This window comes from Cyprinodon variegatus, unplaced genomic scaffold (assembly GCF_000732505.1).
Source record: "Cyprinodon variegatus isolate N-32 unplaced genomic scaffold, C_variegatus-1.0 Scaffold464, whole genome shotgun sequence".
Lineage (NCBI taxonomy): Eukaryota > Metazoa > Chordata > Actinopteri > Cyprinodontiformes > Cyprinodontidae > Cyprinodon > Cyprinodon variegatus.
The window spans coordinates 406,803-426,385 of record NW_015150917.1 but is presented as its reverse complement, the minus strand read 5'-3'; the positions used below and the strand labels follow the sequence as shown (position 1 = coordinate 426,385).

The 19,583-nt window shown below is 36.6% G+C and overlaps 1 protein-coding gene across 2 annotated transcripts in view; it reads right to left on the bottom strand.

Annotated features, from left to right (window-relative positions):
• The window catches only part of LOC107094116 (RNA-binding motif, single-stranded-interacting protein 3-like), a 164,742-nt gene that overhangs the window by 109,547 nt on the left and 35,612 nt on the right, over positions 1–19,583 (bottom strand). For both annotated transcript variants that reach the window (XM_015389536.1, XM_015389537.1), the window contains exon 2: positions 3,157–3,326. In XM_015389536.1, the coding sequence (XP_015245022.1) occupies positions 3,157–3,326 (170 nt within the window). The remainder of the gene's footprint in view (positions 1–3,156; positions 3,327–19,583) is intronic.

Sequence of the window (19,583 nt, the reverse complement as noted above, 5' to 3'; positions counted from 1 at the left end):
ACAGATAGATAGATAGATAGATAGATAGATAGATAGATAGATAGATAGATAGATAGATAGATAGATAGATAGATAGATAGATAGATAACTGTGAGTTAAAGCTGGAGAGTGTGAGGGAAATTGCCCTTGTGCCTTGCTTCAGATTCAGCTCACGTTCTGCTCTGTCCCCAGACGTTAAAAGTGTGTCCATAGTTTTGCGACTGGGGGAGTGATTGGAAATGTCAGCTGACAACAGCACTTTTCACTGACACTCTGAGAACTGGCACAGAGACAGAGGGAGGGAGCAAGGGAAGAAGGCAAACTGGGAAAGAAAGATGGAATTGGCAGATGTAACCACAAACAATTGGAGCTTGATAACAATAAGGATGAGGGTGACAATAAGACCAAAGAGGGAATTCATATACACAAATTTGTATTTGTAAAGTATTGGTATACGAATATGACTTAACATATTTAACATGTAACGTCACTGAGGGACAGGAAACTGCTAGTGTATCTATTTCCTCAGACTGTATTAGACCTGCATTGCTTTCAATGCTGCCCAGTGGCCCCCAGTCTGCCACTCTGACCTTTTCTAAATGTTACTGGCCACTATGCAAGCTGACTTGGCCCCTAATGAAGCTTTTATTGGCCCCTATTTTTCACTCAATTTCCCCAGAATGCCTGCAGGGCTATACTGACATACAGCTGACTTGAACTGCAGCTGACACACACGGGAGCAGTAAGAGAGCCTAACTTGTTAGATTTACTTGAGTAACTTTTTGAAACAAATGTACTTCTGTAGCATACTTTTAATTTCTTCTTTCAGTTTTAAGACTTATTCTGTAAAGTATGCTTTGTAGTGCCATTGGAGGTGAGTCAAATATAGTTATCTATCATGATTGATAGTACTTTGTATATAAATACTTGTATGACCAATTTAGAAACATCCCTTTACCACCTAAGTCTTTACAGTTACAACAACACAAACTCTAAATACTCCATCCCCTCTACAAACAGTGGTGGGAGAATTATGGAAATGGGATTTTTCCTCAGTAGTGGCAGAAAGTGTAATCAATATAAGACTAAATGTCTGTGAATTGGTGAATAACAGAATACAGTGTAAAGTGCTTTGAAGTCTGAAGGTAGAGCATTTTAGATGACAAGATTTCTTAAACTGAGAGACTTAAATGCATCTGTAAAATCTTTACCACCAGAAGATGATGCCCTAGTGGCATAGGCAAGCCATGTTTTTTCATTCTTATTTACATTTGATAATCATAAAAAGGCTTGAGAGACAATAATCCCACCATGGCTGTTGTGTCTATGGTCAAAGTTAACTGATTTAGCAGAGGACAAAAAGATACTGTACCTATGTCGATTAATGTATATTTTTACGTTTAAACTAGTTTCAAAAGAACTGCAAGGGAATCGTAACTATACACAAACTGTAATATTCTGTCAGATAAATTCAGTTATGAAATGTGCTTCCATGTTGATTCCACCTACAGTAAAGACGGTAACTACGAGTTTAACCTCCAACTTCTGACCCTCTTTGCTTCTGCACCAAATCTCAAAAGCTCAACCAATGTTCAGCGTTGTTTCTTCTTTGGTCCACTTCAACATTAGAAATGTATCGTAGTGCTACTATATACTGGCAAAGCCTGAGCTCTTTGTCTCATGCATTTAACCTACTATTTCTGTTAGTGCAAAATCCATTTGTGTCCCTGATGAGTTTGGAATCATAACCAGAGGTACATCATTATATATTTTAGACCTGTCAAAATGTATGAAACAGTTATTTATATCAAAAATCAAATCAAAATCAAATATGTCAAATGGATTTTTCAATAAGAGCAGTACTTTTCTTTTGCACCGCAAAGAAATAATGTGATGTATTATTTTTTTTTTAACTAATGCTGTTGATGAAAAAGTAGTAGTTGTGCCCTTAAAAAAATGTTGAAGATGATGGAGATGATAATACATCAGTATCAGCAAGTATGGCCTTTTTTAAACATGTCAGTATCGGTCCGACATGCATAACTGATAAACAAACCTAAGTAATGGAGACAAGAAACATATCTGATTCTAAGAGAGAAAAAATGGGAAAAGCACCAGAATATATTTTATTATTGGTGTTTATATTGTTAAACTGTATAGACATTTAGCTGTTGCTGTGAAGGTGATTGATGCATAAATACACATCCTTATTAACACTAATACCAGTGATAGCGATGCTTTGTTAGCTTTTCGGTCTAAATAAAAACAACATTATAAATAGATTGCTTGATTGAAATAAACAGAGCATGGGAGCTGTGTTTTGTCACAGCTGCAAGAATTCAGACTCAAGATCAGGTTAAACGTGGATCTCATCAACAATGCTTTTACTGAAAAGTAACATTATTGTGCATTTATCTTGCATTCATTCCAATTAAAAGGTTTTAGGCAATGACTTACCTTTATTTATTTATTTAAATATTTCCTACCTTGATGCTTCTGCCCTGTTTGCTTTTGGCTAGTCTGACCAGCCAGACTGACTTAGGCTCAGATTAGCAATTAAGAACAGACTGGACCAGTTACATTATGAGAGGCAGGAGTGGACATCTGTGCATTTGTTCACAATTCAACAGAGCTTTTATGTATACACTAACAGCCAAGATGGTGGCTGCAACGGAGTAATGCCCTTTAATATTTCTCAAAAGAAAGAGATATATCTTTAAAATTTCAACATCTGGCAGCTGTAAGAACCTTTGAAATCGGGCTGTACCACCTCCTTCCCAGGCCAAATACGGCATATTAAGTAAGTGTGGCAGACCAGGCTATTATTTGGTATGAACAGAAATTTTTATCAGCCAAGATTTTCATATTAGTGCATCCGTAGTCTAAACGTCTTCGTAAATATGATTGGTTTACATTTTTTATTTGAAAATAAGAAAAAGGTTTTTATGCTCTTGATCTGAGTTTGTCACAAAATGCAGAAAGAAAGGAAGGGTTATGCCCTTGTAGGCTGTTTTTTTTCCCCCAAGAAGGAACCCATAGGTCAAGAGCAGGCTGTTGGTGCTCATTAAATGCTACCATTGCAACACTAATTAAACCATAAGTAACTGAGCTGATTATTTATAAAGTGAACTGAGGATTGGACAAAGTCAAAAGAGAATGTGAAAGGTTCAAACTTACGGCTGACAGAGTTTGATAAGGTCCTGGTCTGTGGTGGCTGGTGGTAGACCCCTGATGTACAGGTTGGTCTTACTAAGTTGCTCCATTAGCCCTCCTCCATGACCACCACCTCCTCCTGTTGTGCCCGGACTGGGTGGAGCCATCGGCTGAGGAGGAGGAGCATAGGACTGCTGCAAAGACAGAGAGAAAAATTAATGAGACAGGTACCTCTGCATTCCTTGCTAATTTAATTTTGATGCACTGTCAAATGTGCACACAGATCATATAGGTTTTAAGTTTGTGCCCCATTTCTACCTAATCAACCATCCTCGATCCACCAAACTCATCCTGCTTAGTTATCATTTCCTGTGCCACTCCATTTGCTTGATTCAGCAGGAAGCACATCAAATTAAGGAAGCAGGATATGAGGCGAGTAGATCAGCAGGGCTTGATGGCACCAAGTTTTACCACAGACAATTGCATGAATAACAACAACAACTTTTTTTTACAATCCTTTGCAAAAGTATTTATAGCCTGTCTAATACATAATATCTTGCAGGCACAACCTTCAACATTGCAAACTTGTGACCTTTCTATTTCAAGTCACAAATGTAGATTGGATATTTGTAACTCTGTTACACTCATAAACATTGCATTTAGACATGGTTAGTATTTCTAAAATACAACTATTCAATAAGTAAATATGCAAAAATGTGTCAACAAAAGAAGTTAAAGAAACAAAAATGCTGTCATCCTCTGCTATTTTCTACTTCTACATTTCAACTGTAATTAAATTCAGTACCTTGATATATTCACAAATGTATTGCTCATATCCGATAGCTATAGAGAATGAAAATAGACCATGCAATGTCTAATTCTGGGCCCAAGCACTATATCACTCTTTAACTTTCTAAAAGATCTCATATTGGCCTCCCCCTTCAAATTACACAACTCAGTACTGGCTAAATGGCTCAATGAGATGACCCAATCTGGCAGAGAGGAAAGCAAGTGTGGGGATTAATGAGTGTCTGGCACTGATGAAACATCCACCCCTTCTTTGGCCCAAGGCAAAGTATTAAATGAAGTCTCTAGAAAGTAAACATGACAACAGTGTTGGGAAGACTTTCTCTTGATCTTAGAGTGAAGCTACGCCCTCTCAACACAGAGATCTAGCGGCCTCAGCATCAGTCCCACATGGTAAACATGGCTGGAGCAAACTCATAGGAAGGAAACCAATGGATGTAAGCAGAGGAAAGGGTGAGAAACAAACAAACAAAAAATATATGTGCTTATATGCAGCACAAAAAAACTATATGTCCATGTGCTCTCAGAAATGTAGGAGAATGTGCGGCAGAGCAACGTGAAGCCTGAGCCAACTCTGATATTAATCCATTACCTGTGTGTTCCATATGTGACACTTACCACCCATCATACACTCAGAGACACACAGACATGTTGGAAGCTCAGAGGAACCGCATTGACAGAGTTCATGTCACATGTAGGACAAACCTGCTGCACTAAAAGAAAACTGATTTACAGTAAAGAGCACTGTTTGTCAATTAAGTAAGAATATTGTAAACCTGTTCACTTAAGCAATGCTTGAAAACACAAGAAATACAAGAACACCCACTATGCTGTGTAAAAAAACTACCTCAATTGAAGATTAATAAGCTCCAAAATTCTTTACTATCCATGTTGGCATTTTTGTAATAGTGATGATTAAGTCCTCACAGCTTCAAGGTCTGACTCAGCCGACACAGTTTGGCAGAGGAAATGTTGCCCAGCTGCCTTTGACAGATCGCACCAATGCATGTTTATGGAATGTTTTATACAGAAACTATATCAGCACACTCGTGCATTTTCTTTAGAGACTTACGCAGCTGACCTTAGCTTTGCACGTTCTCTGCATTCCAATGTGATCTGGGGCAGAAAACACATATTTTGCACTTCTGCACACAGTTATACAGGCTTGCATGAATGTATAAATCTCTCTCTGTTTCTTCTGGCCTCACATAGCAACCCCCCCAACACACACACAGACACACTTGATCAAAGGCCTTTCCCAGGGAACCTCTCTCAGCAAATGTGTGCAGCTGTTGTGGTTGGGCTGATAGTGAGCGGTATGTGCAGTGCTTTAAGAGGTTGGGATATGGGAGATCCATTAAAAAATTAAAATCTCTTGCTCTTTCATAACCTCCCTTTCTCCTATCTTTTTTCCTTTGTTACACACCGTTAATGATGACCACACCATCGCCTGATTGCTCGATCCTTTCACCTATGCTGATCTGCTCCCTCAAACTGTCTTTATGCCTACTTTCGTTTCCTTCTGCTCCTTCTCTTAGTCTCCCCACTCCATTTTTTAAAGGATTAGCCTTCACTTGTGCATGTGGACTGAAGGCTGCCTCTCAGCTGGTGCTGTTGACACACTTAGTACAGAGAAGCAGCTCTCGCAGTGGGAAAAGGGCTCAAAGGCAGCGACACAAACCATCACACAAAGCAAACAGTTACTGGATTTTATGCATTACTGAGCTATGAAAAATTAACATGACTACTGCTTCATATATGAGCACACTGCTGAGTCCATGGTGAGCAGAAATCTGACCTTTTTCATTCAGCGAGATCTGTATAATACTGAAATTATGTTTTCAAGCAAAACAAGAGACAGAAAAGTTTTGTGTGCTTCATAATATGATGCATTCATAATCATGTTTATTTGATTTATTACAAGGTGGATGGACGGAAGGACAGAGAAATGGGGGGAATGAAACATTAAAAATGTTAGATCATGTGGGATCCCATCTACCAGATCTGGACTGGACAAATCATTCTTGTTTCCACTTCCATAAGAAAAAAGTGTACACAAAAAATTAAACAATAAAAAAATAAACTTAAAAACCTCCCATTAGACTTCACACACAAACCCTCCTCAATAACGTAAGCAAGATTACATTCATACATAAAAATCCCAACTCATAATCAAATAAACAAGGACACGATTTCATACTGTTTATACTGTTCCATCACAAGCTGCACTTTATGCAAATACAATATGCTACATTTTATTTTGTTTTTTCCAAGGATTTTTAACATCTTTATCTTATTCAACAAGTGTTTCAGGTTTTTTGTTTTCTAAGAGAGTTGACTGTGTTTTATATGTATTATAATTCTGTTGTTCTCGTCTGAAAGTATTTTCTATTTTTAAGGTTGTTAGTTTTTTTTGCACCTTTTTTTTTTTTTTTTTTTTTTTTTTTTTTGCACCTTCAGGAAACTGGACCCAAGACGAACCTGACTATTTTGAGGTCCATAGTGACTTCTTGATATCTTGCATGGTTTCTTCACATTTGTTTCAACGGTTGCGATAAAACACTTCCAAAATTTTCCTTCCATTTCCATTCCTCAGATCTGGTGAACGAATGTATCAGAAACTATACACTATCATCTGAGCTTTATTTGTACTTATATAGTACTTTGGACGTATTCAAAATTCTAACTGAAATTCTTAGAAATAAAAATTCATTGAAAAAAATCCCTTTTCTCATCCAACCATGTTCAAACACTCTTAATCCCAAGTGGGATTAAGGTGTCCAAGCTGTCTACGGGCACACCTTGGACAGGTTGCCAGTCCATTGCAAGGCAACACAGAGACCATTCATGCATACACTCACACCTAAGGGGACTTCAGAGAAGCCAATTAATCTAACAGTCTGTGTTTTTGGACTGTGGGAGGAAGTCAGAGTACCCGGAGAGAACCCACGCATGCTCAGGGAGAACATGCAAACTCCATGCAGAAAGACCCAGGGCAGGCCGGGAATCAAACCCCAGAACCTTCTTGCTGCAAGGCAGCAGTGCTATCCACTGAATCACTGAGCAGCCCAGTCCTTTTCTCAATCTGTCATTTAGAAATAATGTTGGCAATCTCATATGATCTTAAACAGGAAAGATTTCTTCGGTAACTGTCGTACTATGAGAAAGGAAGGTTATGTAAATTTTATAGAATGATGTAAGTTTCTGTTTCAGGTGGTTAATGGTATTGGTCAGATTGGGTTGCTCTATTGGCCAATGGATGCTGTTTAAGGAGTAAGATATTAGGAAGCCAGACAGAACCTAAAAGACATTCATTTTCTTTGTAATATCCCTCTAATTTAATAGATTTTTTCAGGCATTAATATCTCATAAAAAAAACAACTCCTAATTCTGTTTTTCCATAAAGCAAAAAAAAATAAAATAAAAAATTAAACAGTACGTGTGATCAGATGCTGATGGAAATATTGACCAACAATGTGGCTGCATATGTACTACTATGACAGGTGAGATAACATCTAACATCACAGCCAGGAAAAGATTAATTTGATTATCTCAAACACTTGCAACATTCCTAAGGACAGGTTACTATCAACAGATAACTGTAGGCCTAAACCCCATGCAAACAATTCAAAGATAAATAAATAAAAATGTAAAGATTTTGTCATCATTCATAAGGTTTAGTAACTGGACAGGGATGTCGGTAATGTGGTAGCAGAGATACTGCTAAAGGTGATGCACAGGCCCACACTGTCGCTAATGCATTTGACAAACATAAATGGCCATTGATGAGCATATAACTGGAGCAATATAATGGAAAAAAAACAGGCTTGATAAGACAAAGAAATAGCATGGGAATATGGGAGGGAAGAGGGTGGGTGGGTGGGGGGGGTTGTTCCGGTCTCTTCTGATGCTTCCTGAAACACAGAGGAAAGAATGCAGGCTATTTTTGGGTCCAGCTCTGAGATTCACTCTAACTCGCTGTGCCTTTAAGCACAGCAGCGGAAGGGTTTAAGGATGAGCTTATGAAAACAGCAGCATAAAAAAAACAAGGCATAGATTACAAATACATGCAGCACAAATAAGCTTGGGCTATTGCTTGTCAGAAACCTTGAGGAGAAAGAAACTGTTCTTCTCCAGGATTTCATAAAGAAAAAGTTCAAGCAGCTGTGTCAAGTTGTTATACGCTATAATATTATAAAGAAAAAATGATCTAATAAAGACATACGGTGCTTTGCAAAAATACTAATGTCTTAAACTTCTTTAAATTCTCAAATTACAGCCACATGCCTGAGTACATTCATTGGGATTTCATTTGATAGACCAACACAAAGAAGTGCACAATTATAAAGGAGGAATAATAAATCATGCTATTCTTCTAGGTAATAGTTTGCATAGTGTGTGTACATTTGTATTCAGCTGCAATAAGTCAACACTTTGAAGAACTGCTGTTACAACTCTAGGTCATTTGGGGTTATTACAAACTTTCATCATTTAATTACTGACATTTTTGTCAGTCTTATTTACAAAATAGCTCCACCACAGACTGACTGGATCGACAGAGTCTGTTAACATCCACTGTTAAGTTGTCTCTTATAGATTATCTTATAGATTTGGGTCTTTGTTTCTACTGGGCCAATCTAACACACTAATATGCTTTGATGTAAGTTAAGCTATCATAACTCTGGCTGTAGGTTTCGTGTTTTTGCACTGCTGAAAAGTTCACGTTTGCTGGATTTTAAATGGCTTTCATTGAACAATGGCTTCCATGTTGCTGTTCTCCAATGAAGGCTAGATTAACCAGCAGTGTATGAATAATAGTTTGTGTCCACAGATCCTACACTGTTGATCTCAGCACAGCAACAAAATCTCATTTTTTCCAGGACTGAGAAATAATATGGTCGAAATGATAAAAAAAATAAGCATAAATGTAAACAAAATGTGAAAAGATTAAGAATAAATATGTGTAAATGCCAGGGAGTGTCTGCATCTATGTAGTAGAGTATTAATAGTTAAAAACAAGTTCCAGGTGCCAAAAGTGAACTATGTAGGAAATTATGATTCGGTTAATTAAACAGGAAGGTATAAGACATAACATTCTTGGCTTAAATAGATAATTTAATAAGCAAATGTGTGAAAAAACAAGTACGGTATTAAGAGTAAGATGGGAGTAATAAACAATGGAATACAATTAATCGCACATTTCCTTATTGGCTGGGATTTAACCTGTTCATATAGTGATTGTATTTGTCCTGCGGTGTGGATTTGGAGAAGGAACCAAGTGGTGACAAGAATGTAGGATTTGCATCACAAAGATTTAATAATAGATTTTGAAAAACAAGCCAAAAAAAAAAGCAGAGAACAGTAGATGGAAGACAGCCAGAAAAACAGGCATGCAAGGGGTAGTAACAGAGGGATTCAGTGGAAAATTATGTTTAATTCAGGTAAGTTAACCAGGTTATAAAGGGGAGCAGCCAAATCACAGGAAAAGACAGTTAACTAAGAGATGAATACTGATAAACACAAAGGAAGCTGAACCAAGTCACAGTGAAACACTTAACCAAGGAGAAAAAGGCAAACGCTGACCTAAGGATTAAAATCACAACACACAGGGAAGAGAACAAAAGAAATAAGTAAATAAGCTTAAATGAATCAGTTTACACAGCAAGATCTTATTAAAACTAACAAAGAAAAAAGTAATTACCAAAATACAGCAGGAAAAGACAGAGCAAATAAACAACAGGAAAGTATAGAGACTCAAAAGAAAACCAACACATCAATACCAGAGGAATACAGATATATCAGTCTGATTATGTTTTACTACATTTAAAATTGAGGGTGTGTATGCATGTAGGATCATGTTATATACTTACATGAGGTCAAATTTGAGTAAAAAGGCAATTTTTTTATTCATATTTCACTCATTTGTTAAAGCTCTTAATGTTTTATACATAACATAATCAAAGCATCTAACAAAGCTGGTCCTGGGTTAGATGAATACGTACCTAATAGATTTTCCTAAGCTTGTTTCAGAAGATTTTGCTGAATTCTTACCACACAAATGAAATTTTTAATACAAAAATACCAGACAGTGTTGAATATAGAATTTCATTCTGTATGATATCTTTTGAAGAAGAAGACTGTGGTGAAAACCTGCAGCTGTTTCACTCTCTGCAGCGGTGATAGAGATGAAGGCCATGCTGCTACATGATACAGGTGGCAAAGTAATGATAAATACCTCTTAAAAACATTTCTGTGGTTATTTTCTCTTCACGGCTTTATGTTACCTTTTTTAACTTAATTTCATCTCCTGCTAAATGTGTGAATCAAGTTCCTCAACTTATTTCACATTTTCACTTTTACACTTTCTTTACACTAACCTCTGTATCCCAGTTTAATGTTTTGTCCTATCACAACTTTATACTTTTAATAAAGAAATTAAGTTCTTCTAAAGGCACTTGGTAGCATTTGATTCTATCAATGGGTTAGGGTGTGTGAAGATGAGAATGCAAGTAGCTGCAATAGTGAAAGAATCTAAAAAGGGTTAATGGGTGTGAATAGGTGTATTTGCCAATATTCAAATATTGACCTTAGAGGCTTTTTCAGATAAAAATAAAACTAGTTTAATTCAATCTTTGAAGTTTCGGACGACCCTCAAAACTTTTGCAAATGTTATGTAAAAATACAAATTGAAGACACAATTCTTCTGATAAAGGAACGTACTGAATTTGATGTATAAATAAAATAAAGTTTGAGTTTTTATTGACACTCGATAATCTGAACAGAAGTGAATAAAATCTACAACCCAAATGTATGGTGGCGCAGTTGGTAGAACTGAAGGTTCTGGGCTTGATGCCCGGTCCAGGGTCTTTCTGTGTGGAGTTTGCATGTTCTCCCTGTGCATGCATGGGTTCTCTCTGGGTACTTCAGCTTCCTCACACAGTCCAAACAGTCCAAAAATGACTTTTAGGTTAATTGGCATCTCTAAATTTTTCCTTGGTGTGAGTTTGTGTCTCTGTGTTTCCCTGTAGCAGACTGGTAGTCAGTCCAGAGTGTTCCCCGTCTTTTGCCAACAGACTGCCAGAGATAGGCACCGGCCCCAGCATGACCCTGGTGGAATAAGTGAGAGAAGATTGGTGGATGGAAACTTAAGGCTTATAAACCCTGTAGGCACACTCCTGTTTTTCAAATATAAATGAGCGGATATGAGGTTTTATCAGGGTGTCTGTAAATTTCATCAGCAGACATGACTATGAGGTCAGTGCAAATGGAAAAAGTTGCTTTTTAATCAAAATGCAGAACATGGGCTATGTGAAATATACACTCTATGACCTATTAAATATAATCAAAGCAGTAGTAAGAGGGGTGTCTGCATCATTTTGAAGATTGTTAAAATCAAATTAAAGTTCTAATCCTGATGGGTAATTTAAAGTTGTATTTAATCTTCTGAGTAAATTCTCTCTCTCTATGAGGAGAAGACTTTAATTCTATTATGTTAAACCTCATTGCGGAGGGCAAACCTCTTCACATCCAAAATAGATTTGGACTATTACTGCAGGTTTGTTGTTTTCCATTACCTTTATCTTGCTTTCAGTTTATCTCCTCACCTTTATATTTCAGTTACCTTCACTCTTGCTCTCACTCCTCTGATATCCTCTTCGCCCTCATCTCTCTTTGAGCTTTTTTGTCCGACTGACTCCTTCCCTACTGCCCCACAGAAGATCAGGTCGACTACACTGTTCCCCAGCGGAACGGCATGTTCCAGCATTCTACCTCTCTATCTCTCTTGTTAACATCGACAGAAACAGCATCAACACACTCCTGGGATGTCATAAACAAGTTGCACAAACATTCCCTGAGGACACCCAGTTTGCACTTGGTGCTCAGTGACCCGGTGGAAGATAAGGAGGTGATGGAGGGTGACTGTGTGGGTTGTTGAACTTTTGGTGAATTCCTGTGGCTGTGCTGTTGTAAAGGTCAGAAAGAGGCGAGGTGTAGGCTGTGTACGAGAATATGGGTAAGCTATTTAACTTAAAATCAACTTAAATTGGTCAGTTTATGGCTCCTGGGATTAGGGTTTTGTGAGGGTTTGTGTTTGAGGAAATGTTTGGCAACTTGAGCAACATTATTTGGAATTATGTGCGTTTGTGCGGGTGCATATAAAGTGGCTCTGGAGACTGAATATGATAGAGTATGGTTACAGTTTGTACCCATACTGTATATTTAGAAAGTGAACAATCTTTTCATCCTCTGAAAAAAGGCATATAATTTTTTCATCTATTTCTAACTTCCTGCATCTAATTCTATCTTTTTTTTTTTTTTTATCAGGGCACATCATGTGTTCACCAACCTAGTTGTAGTTTCTTAAAAACTTCACAAGAATGTTATAAAACCCTTCTGAAAAACTTTCAGAAGCATAAAAAGCATAAGACTGTGTTGTCTCTGTAGTTTGTCTTGAGATGATACATGTTATGAATTGGCACTATATAAATAAACAAAGTTTAAATGAACTGATTAACAAGATATAAATGCAATAGATTACTGGCAAAAAGTGTTTCAGTGCATCATGCTTAAACAATTAGCTTATATTTATTTCCCATCAAGGAACTCTTTACAATATTTGTATTGTGTTGAAATACTGTGATAAATAAATCTAAAGGATTATGAAAGATAAATTCATGACATAAGGTAAAGACCTTTAGTTTTAATGAGGTTGGATGATATGATCACCACTATTCACCACATAAAGTTGCCTGCCAGCTCTGACTTGCTATATATCCTTCTCCAATGCTACAGCAAGGTTCCAGGAAAATTATTGATTCAACTTTTACTACGGGGCCCAGATGCTTCACTCACTATTGTTTGAAAATAAAGCTGAAAGACATTAATTTAGCAGTTGATCTCCTACATACATCTCTGAACCTTTAACCATAGTACATCAAAATCATAAAACATGCTTCAAACACAGAACATGAGGCTCTATACATTTTAACACATTTAGACTAACATTTTTTTTTATGTATGACAATGACAGTGGCATTATCCTAAGACTTTACATCCTTTCTAAAAAGACCTGAATATAATAGACTGAAAAGAAAAAAGTAGACATGAGAAAGAAAGAAAGTAGACATGATTGTATTGCATTCTTCTTCCTTCAAACTATAAACACATTATTAATGAACAAAGTAAATGGATGGTTCACTTAAGTGTAACAGAACATGGACTGCATGCATTTGCAAAAGAATGTGAATCAGATTATGCTACTAATAATTCAGTGAACAGATTGGTCAGGGATTGATTAAAATTGGTTGGGAAAATATAAATAAATTTGTAAAATAAGCACTGGTTAAAGCTGGCAATATAATGTAGAGACAAATGGAAGGTACTAAAACTGAAATGAAGTTAATAAATTTAAGCTGAAATGAAATAGTTGAACGGACATGTAAAAAACAAAAAAAGGAAAAGACACAAGTTATTTAGTTTAGTATGAAATGAGGAAAGCTGTAATAGACCAAATAAATTGAAGGGAAAACAATATTATACAATGAAGAATCTAACTGAGCTGCTTTATATAAAGGAACTACATGCAACTAATATATTTTATATATTAGATGAATGATATATATTTTACTTAATTAGAGTGAACTGAATAAGGGTATTTCTTGTTGTGAACCGGTACTCCATCGCAAATAAACGTCATAAAATTGTTTTTAATTGAACTGATCAAGTGGAATTGACATGCAACAAATTATTTATAGATTTTTTTTTTTCTCTTCAAAAGTGACCTGAGAATCTAACTAAATACGTCAAATTTTACTCACATGAATTGAAAGGGAAAATATGCAAATAATTTAGCTTTTAATGATCAAAAATCAAGTATTGCTTTTATAAATATGCTTTTTTCCAAGTCTAATAAGATCCCATTTTTAAAGTTGACGAATCTGGACAAACATTTCAGCCAACGCTTTTCATATCAAGGACAATGCTGGATCCTTTTCTTTGGGGATTTCGATTGAAATGGTGGACCATCCGTACATTCTGCGCAATAAGATAGAGGAAGTCACAAATAAAAGAAAAATAAGTTCCAACCAGGATGAAACTGCAAACTTTCTGTTGGACAGGTAAGTTAATTTAATATAACACTAAGGTGTATTTCTGTCTTATGTTAAAAAACAGCTCATTGTTGTCAGGCAACTACTCTGTCCTCCTAGCAGTTGTATTTCCTAAGATCCTCTTTCAGGTATTTCTTTACGAGATGGGCGATTGTTTTTATAACAGGTTATAGTTCTAGTGGATTTTGCAAATAGTGTAATGATCTTGGCACTGATGACTAGCTAAATTATTCATTTAATTCACCTGTCTAATTCTGCCTGGTTTCTCATTACTGCTCATCTGATCCACCTGCTCCTGTCTCTATTTAAACTGCTTGCTCCCATTCATCAGGGCCAGCTCGTTCTCTCCAGCCTGTGGTGAGTGTGTTTTTAGCTTACCTTAATGTTTCTGATTATCTTATCCTGTTCTGCCTCTCAACCTCTGAGCCTGCCTGTTGCTGTTCTGATTTGTATTTGACTGACCTGGCTTTGAGACTCCTGCATCTATCTCAGCTGATACCAGCCGACCAGCTGGTATAAACCTCATTCTCTGGGCATGGACAGCACTCTAAACCAGGTTAGTGACTTACACATTACATCATCCTCTGTCAGGTTATCATGGTCATTAACCTACGTGTCCTCTCTCCAGAGTTTCCTGCTTCAGATGCCCTAGGGGCTCCATTTTTTTTAAGAAACGCTTTTTCAGTAATCCCACTGTCTGTCTTGCCTGAATACTAAAGTACATTAAACTGCTACCTGTTAGCTGCACACGGTACTAAATGGAGGACATTCTTGCCAATTATTGCCATCAATAAATTCATTCTGTACCTCATCAACTGATGGGACACTCTATCATAAAAACTATGACCCGCCATGGATTCTGTCGTAGGTATCGCTTCAAGGTTGTTTGTAATTCATTTAGCTCAGCACTAGATGGTGTGCCACTGTGAAAATCCTAGACACTGGGGCTTTAAATATATAACTGAAATTTATTTACCTGAAATTAACTTAAATGAATTGATCATAAGCAGCCAGAACTTCCAAATTCTCTCCTAAAAACTTTAATAATCAGAAATCAAATTGAATGCAATGACCAATGTCACAAAGTCACAACCTGGAATACTTAGTGTTAAAAAAAACTCACACATTTTAAATGGTCCAACAAAGAACAAACAAACAAACAAAAAAAAACATAAAGATATTTTAAAAACAGTAATCACATTATCATACCGACAAGGAAAGAATCTTAAATGTTGCTGTAGAAATATGATTTTTGCTTTGTTTATAACAAAAAAAAAAAACATGGTGTGTGCTCTGCAGGACAATTTTCAAAAATAAATTCCTTCCTGAGTCCTATCCAGGAAAAACATTCCACCATATTTGACTTTCAGAACCCACCCAGATAATTTAATCTCCACCTTTCTGAATCTTTCAAAATAAAAAAAAGATTAAAATAATCAGAAAACAACTTTCTTCTTTGGAAATTGAATGACCTCTAGCTTTCAAGATACACAGATGGGAGGGGGAGCATTCAAATAGCTCTTTTATTATGTATATTTATGTAAATGTTATGTGAGTTTATTCAAGGAGGTCTCTCTCACTCCTCCTCTCATTGGCTCTAAATAGTGCTCAACCCAGAGGTCTGGGCCTGAACAGCAGCAGAGGATTTGGCTTCAGACTTGCGATTGGTCTAATGAAGACATATAGAGAAGCAAAGTCTACAGATGATTCACGTTTCTGCAGTGATCTTCTTTAAATTTCAAATGAGGCTTTTTATACATATTCTTTGTAACAGCTAATAAGGTGAGAATTTCTCCTTATAAGATGTGCTGCCTCTGCAACCGGTTTTTCTATCCCACAGATTGATTCTATCCTCTCACGTCTCTTACCTAGACAATTGGCTTTACTCCCTCATTTCCTCATCCGTCATCTTTAACTTTCCCAACCTTTCCTTCCTCTGCCTGCTGAAACTCTGCCCTCTTCTCTTTTCCTTGTCCATCATGTGTTTTACTCTCATCTCTTCACTGCCTAAACCCTCCCTCTTTACCCATCTCTTGCCCACCTCCCTTTCTTCTCATACTCATACAGAAGATTAAAATATGTGGAAACAATCAAGCTTTGGCTCATTAGCATTTGAACAGGGGGAGGGAAGAAGACAGGCTAGTGCAGGCATGACAACGGAGCCTTGGAAATCCACCGCAGAGCTTTTTTTTTCTTGCTTTCTTTCTTTTTAATCCCAGGAATGACTTTTTACCGTATTTTGTTGAATGTGAAGGAACAATCCCCCAGCAGTCCTTTCAGGCAGTCAAATTACCATGAGAATGAGAGGGCAAAAGGAAAAGAGAGAATGCTTATATAGCGTCTGGTGAAAGAATGGAGACTATAGACAGAATAATGTTTTTCCAAGGCAACAATGAGAAGCTAAAAAGAGAGGATTTAGTGTGTGTATCCATGCTGTGAATGCCCTGACTTGTGTATGTCTGGTTTGTAATAAGAAACTGAACAATAGCAACTGGCATGTTTGCATTTGTCAATGGTTCTATCTGGAGGTGGGAAAATGCTCTCATTAGTGAATCAATTAGAGTAATTCCACTGTACATGTGGAACAACATCAAGGAAAAAAAAAAAGCCGTCATATGTGGACGCACTATATATACGGTAAATATCCCATACACCTTTTTCTTCCTTTGGGACATTCTCCTTCTCCTTTAACTATTTGAGCTGATATAACAAGTATAATTTACCATGGAATTTTCACTTAACAAATCAATCAACATAACGAAACATTGCATTATTTGATTTGGAATCAATCAACATGACGAAACATTGCTTTATTTGATTTGGAATCAATCAACATGACGAAACATTGCATTATTTGAAGAAAACATTTGCAGGAATCTGAGCAGGAGGTCTCAGTAGAATATGTGGCACATAAAAAACTGCACATCTGTCTCTTTGGTGAACAGTTCTGTCATTTGACATCAAGTGCCCCTCTGTTCTGGCTGGTTGAGGATCAAAAAAGTATGTCCCTCGCAAGTGTTAGTTTTCATAAATGAAGGTTTCTGGAACATTAGAATTGTGCACTGGGGTAAAAAACATACCCTGGATGTAGTATCTGTTTCATTCTTCCATTGAAAACAGTTAAAAGGCTGATGGCACTAAACAACACTGCACCTAAATGTGGTTACTCCACTTGTGTAGCAGAAAATTTAGATTAGATAAATAGATAGAGATAGATGCATATCTATATAGATATTTAGATAAAAATCTATGGCCCTTGTTGCATTTTAAAGATATTTCTTGATCCGTTTCAACAAGCATCCTGTGTTTGACAAAACCTGGAGACAAAAAGGAATGTGGAAAGTATAAAAAACGTTAACCTGGGTAATTGTTAAGGTTTCAAGCTGGCATGAGCCAAGTAGACGGCAAGGTCATCATTTCACAAAATGCAATAAAAAATAACCACAATTTGATGTTTAAAAATATGTTCATTTTAGACATTTGTAAAACAATAAAACATTTATCCGTTGTCTGTAAAGACATGTCCTATCAGGGTTGCAGGGGGGCTGTTACCCATCTCCAGGACAGATGCTGGCAGCAAGATGGTGTCTTTGTGTTGTCCATCACAGGGCAGCGCATAGTAGATTAATAGGTCAAATAAACGTGCACTACACCACTAATTGATCTAATATTTTGGACTAACCAACCATCTAAACCACATATGTCAAAGTCAAGGATGCGTCCGGCTCGCGAATTGTTTATCCTTGGCCCCCTGGATGACATTTAATTACCATTAGAATCAGCCCACAGGCCACGGCCGCTTGTGACTTTGCAGGTTTCTGTTTCCTTGGTGGGGAATGTAGTGTTAGTGCGTTGTTGTGCTTTGCATGTTTGGATTGTTTTGGTATTTTTTGTGAAATCAAAAACAACCCAAACATAATTCATAATGCATGCATTTTAATTTATGTATTTATCTTAATAAGTTCATTAATATAATAAAAGTTTATTAAAAATATTGATATTAATATTATTATTTTTTTAAACTATGTGTTAGGATTTGGTTCAATACGCTATGTTCATTCAATATGTTTTAATAAATATTTAACCAGTCCGGGCCCTCGGCTTGTATCAAATTTGTTTTTTTGGCCCTCTGTGTATTTCACTTTGACATCCCTGATCTAAACACTCAAAAACCAAAGAGCTTTTCTTTTATATTTTTATGACTGCATAAAGAAAACTGATGTTTTGATTGGTGTACACTAAATAAAGCAAATTATTTTTGGTGTGTTTCCTATCATATCTGTTTTGTGCAATACCTGCAACTCGACACATTGTGCACATCCAAATCTTGTTCTTATTTCCATTCACTGGTGATAGAATACAGTTTCAAACTAACTTGATGTTGGATAAATTAGAATTAGTTAGATGGACATTGTTGGTTAAAGTTGATAGCAACAAGTTTCCAACTTTCCTCCTGACCAGAAGGGGCACATTTGTGCCCACACGCTCTTTTTCTGTACTGTTAATCACCTAATTGAGAGGTTTTTTAATGCAAATGGTTAACAGTAGCAGAGTTTAAACTTGCCTGTTGAAAGGAAATTTGCAACCTCTAGAAGGCTTCTGGGTCCATTTGCTTTCTTATGTCGGCACCATTGCTTTAAAGCTTGAATGATGATCACTTTCCTTTTGCTTCTTTTTTGATTCGGGATGAATCTTTAATGCAATCTGTTTTGTTTTTTTTTAGCTCTGTTGTGCAGCTTCCAGGATCTGGCAACACCAGAGCTCCGTGGCACATGACTGCAACGTACTATGCAGATTGGTGCAGAATTCTTTCCAAGGAGTATTTGCATACTTTTAACTCATCTAAATTCATTTAAAAATATATTTACTTTCTTCAGTAAAATCAATATATTTATTCAACACAACTCTATAAGTTATAGGGTTGTATTTAAAAAATATATATATATTAATTTAAATTAGATGTAACTATGAATTTAAAGACGCAAACAAAAAAATATCTTCATAGGCATCAGAGGCATAAAAAAATTAATTAATTTAGATTTCGTACTTTTTAGGTACAAAGTGCATAACAGACTTTAATACTCTGGTGGGCTCTTAATCTGAGCCCTTGATACTTATGCAAATCACATCACATTTCACGATTAGAATTTCAATAATTACACATATGCATTCATCGCTCATCAGCAGGAGGATTTGTGTGTAGGCACTCTCTAATAGGGGCCAACTGAGCTTTCTGTACACAGATTCAAGGTTGCTGTATCCTTCTCAACATGCAGTTAATAAGTCCATCTAAAAGGCTCATAAACAAGCTTGTAAAAGATCACCTTGTTTATGATAGCAAACAGAATGTGAAACTTTAAGGTGTGATTTGCTGCATAGATTACCCTTCTCACAGGAATAATCTAGGCTCTGTGGGATTCAACAATATTTTCAAAGTATGTGTTCCAGCTTTGCAGCATCAATACAGCACAGAATCGATACTACCTTCACTAATTTCAGCTCAATATGTCTCTCTCTTTCAGACTGACCAGGTCT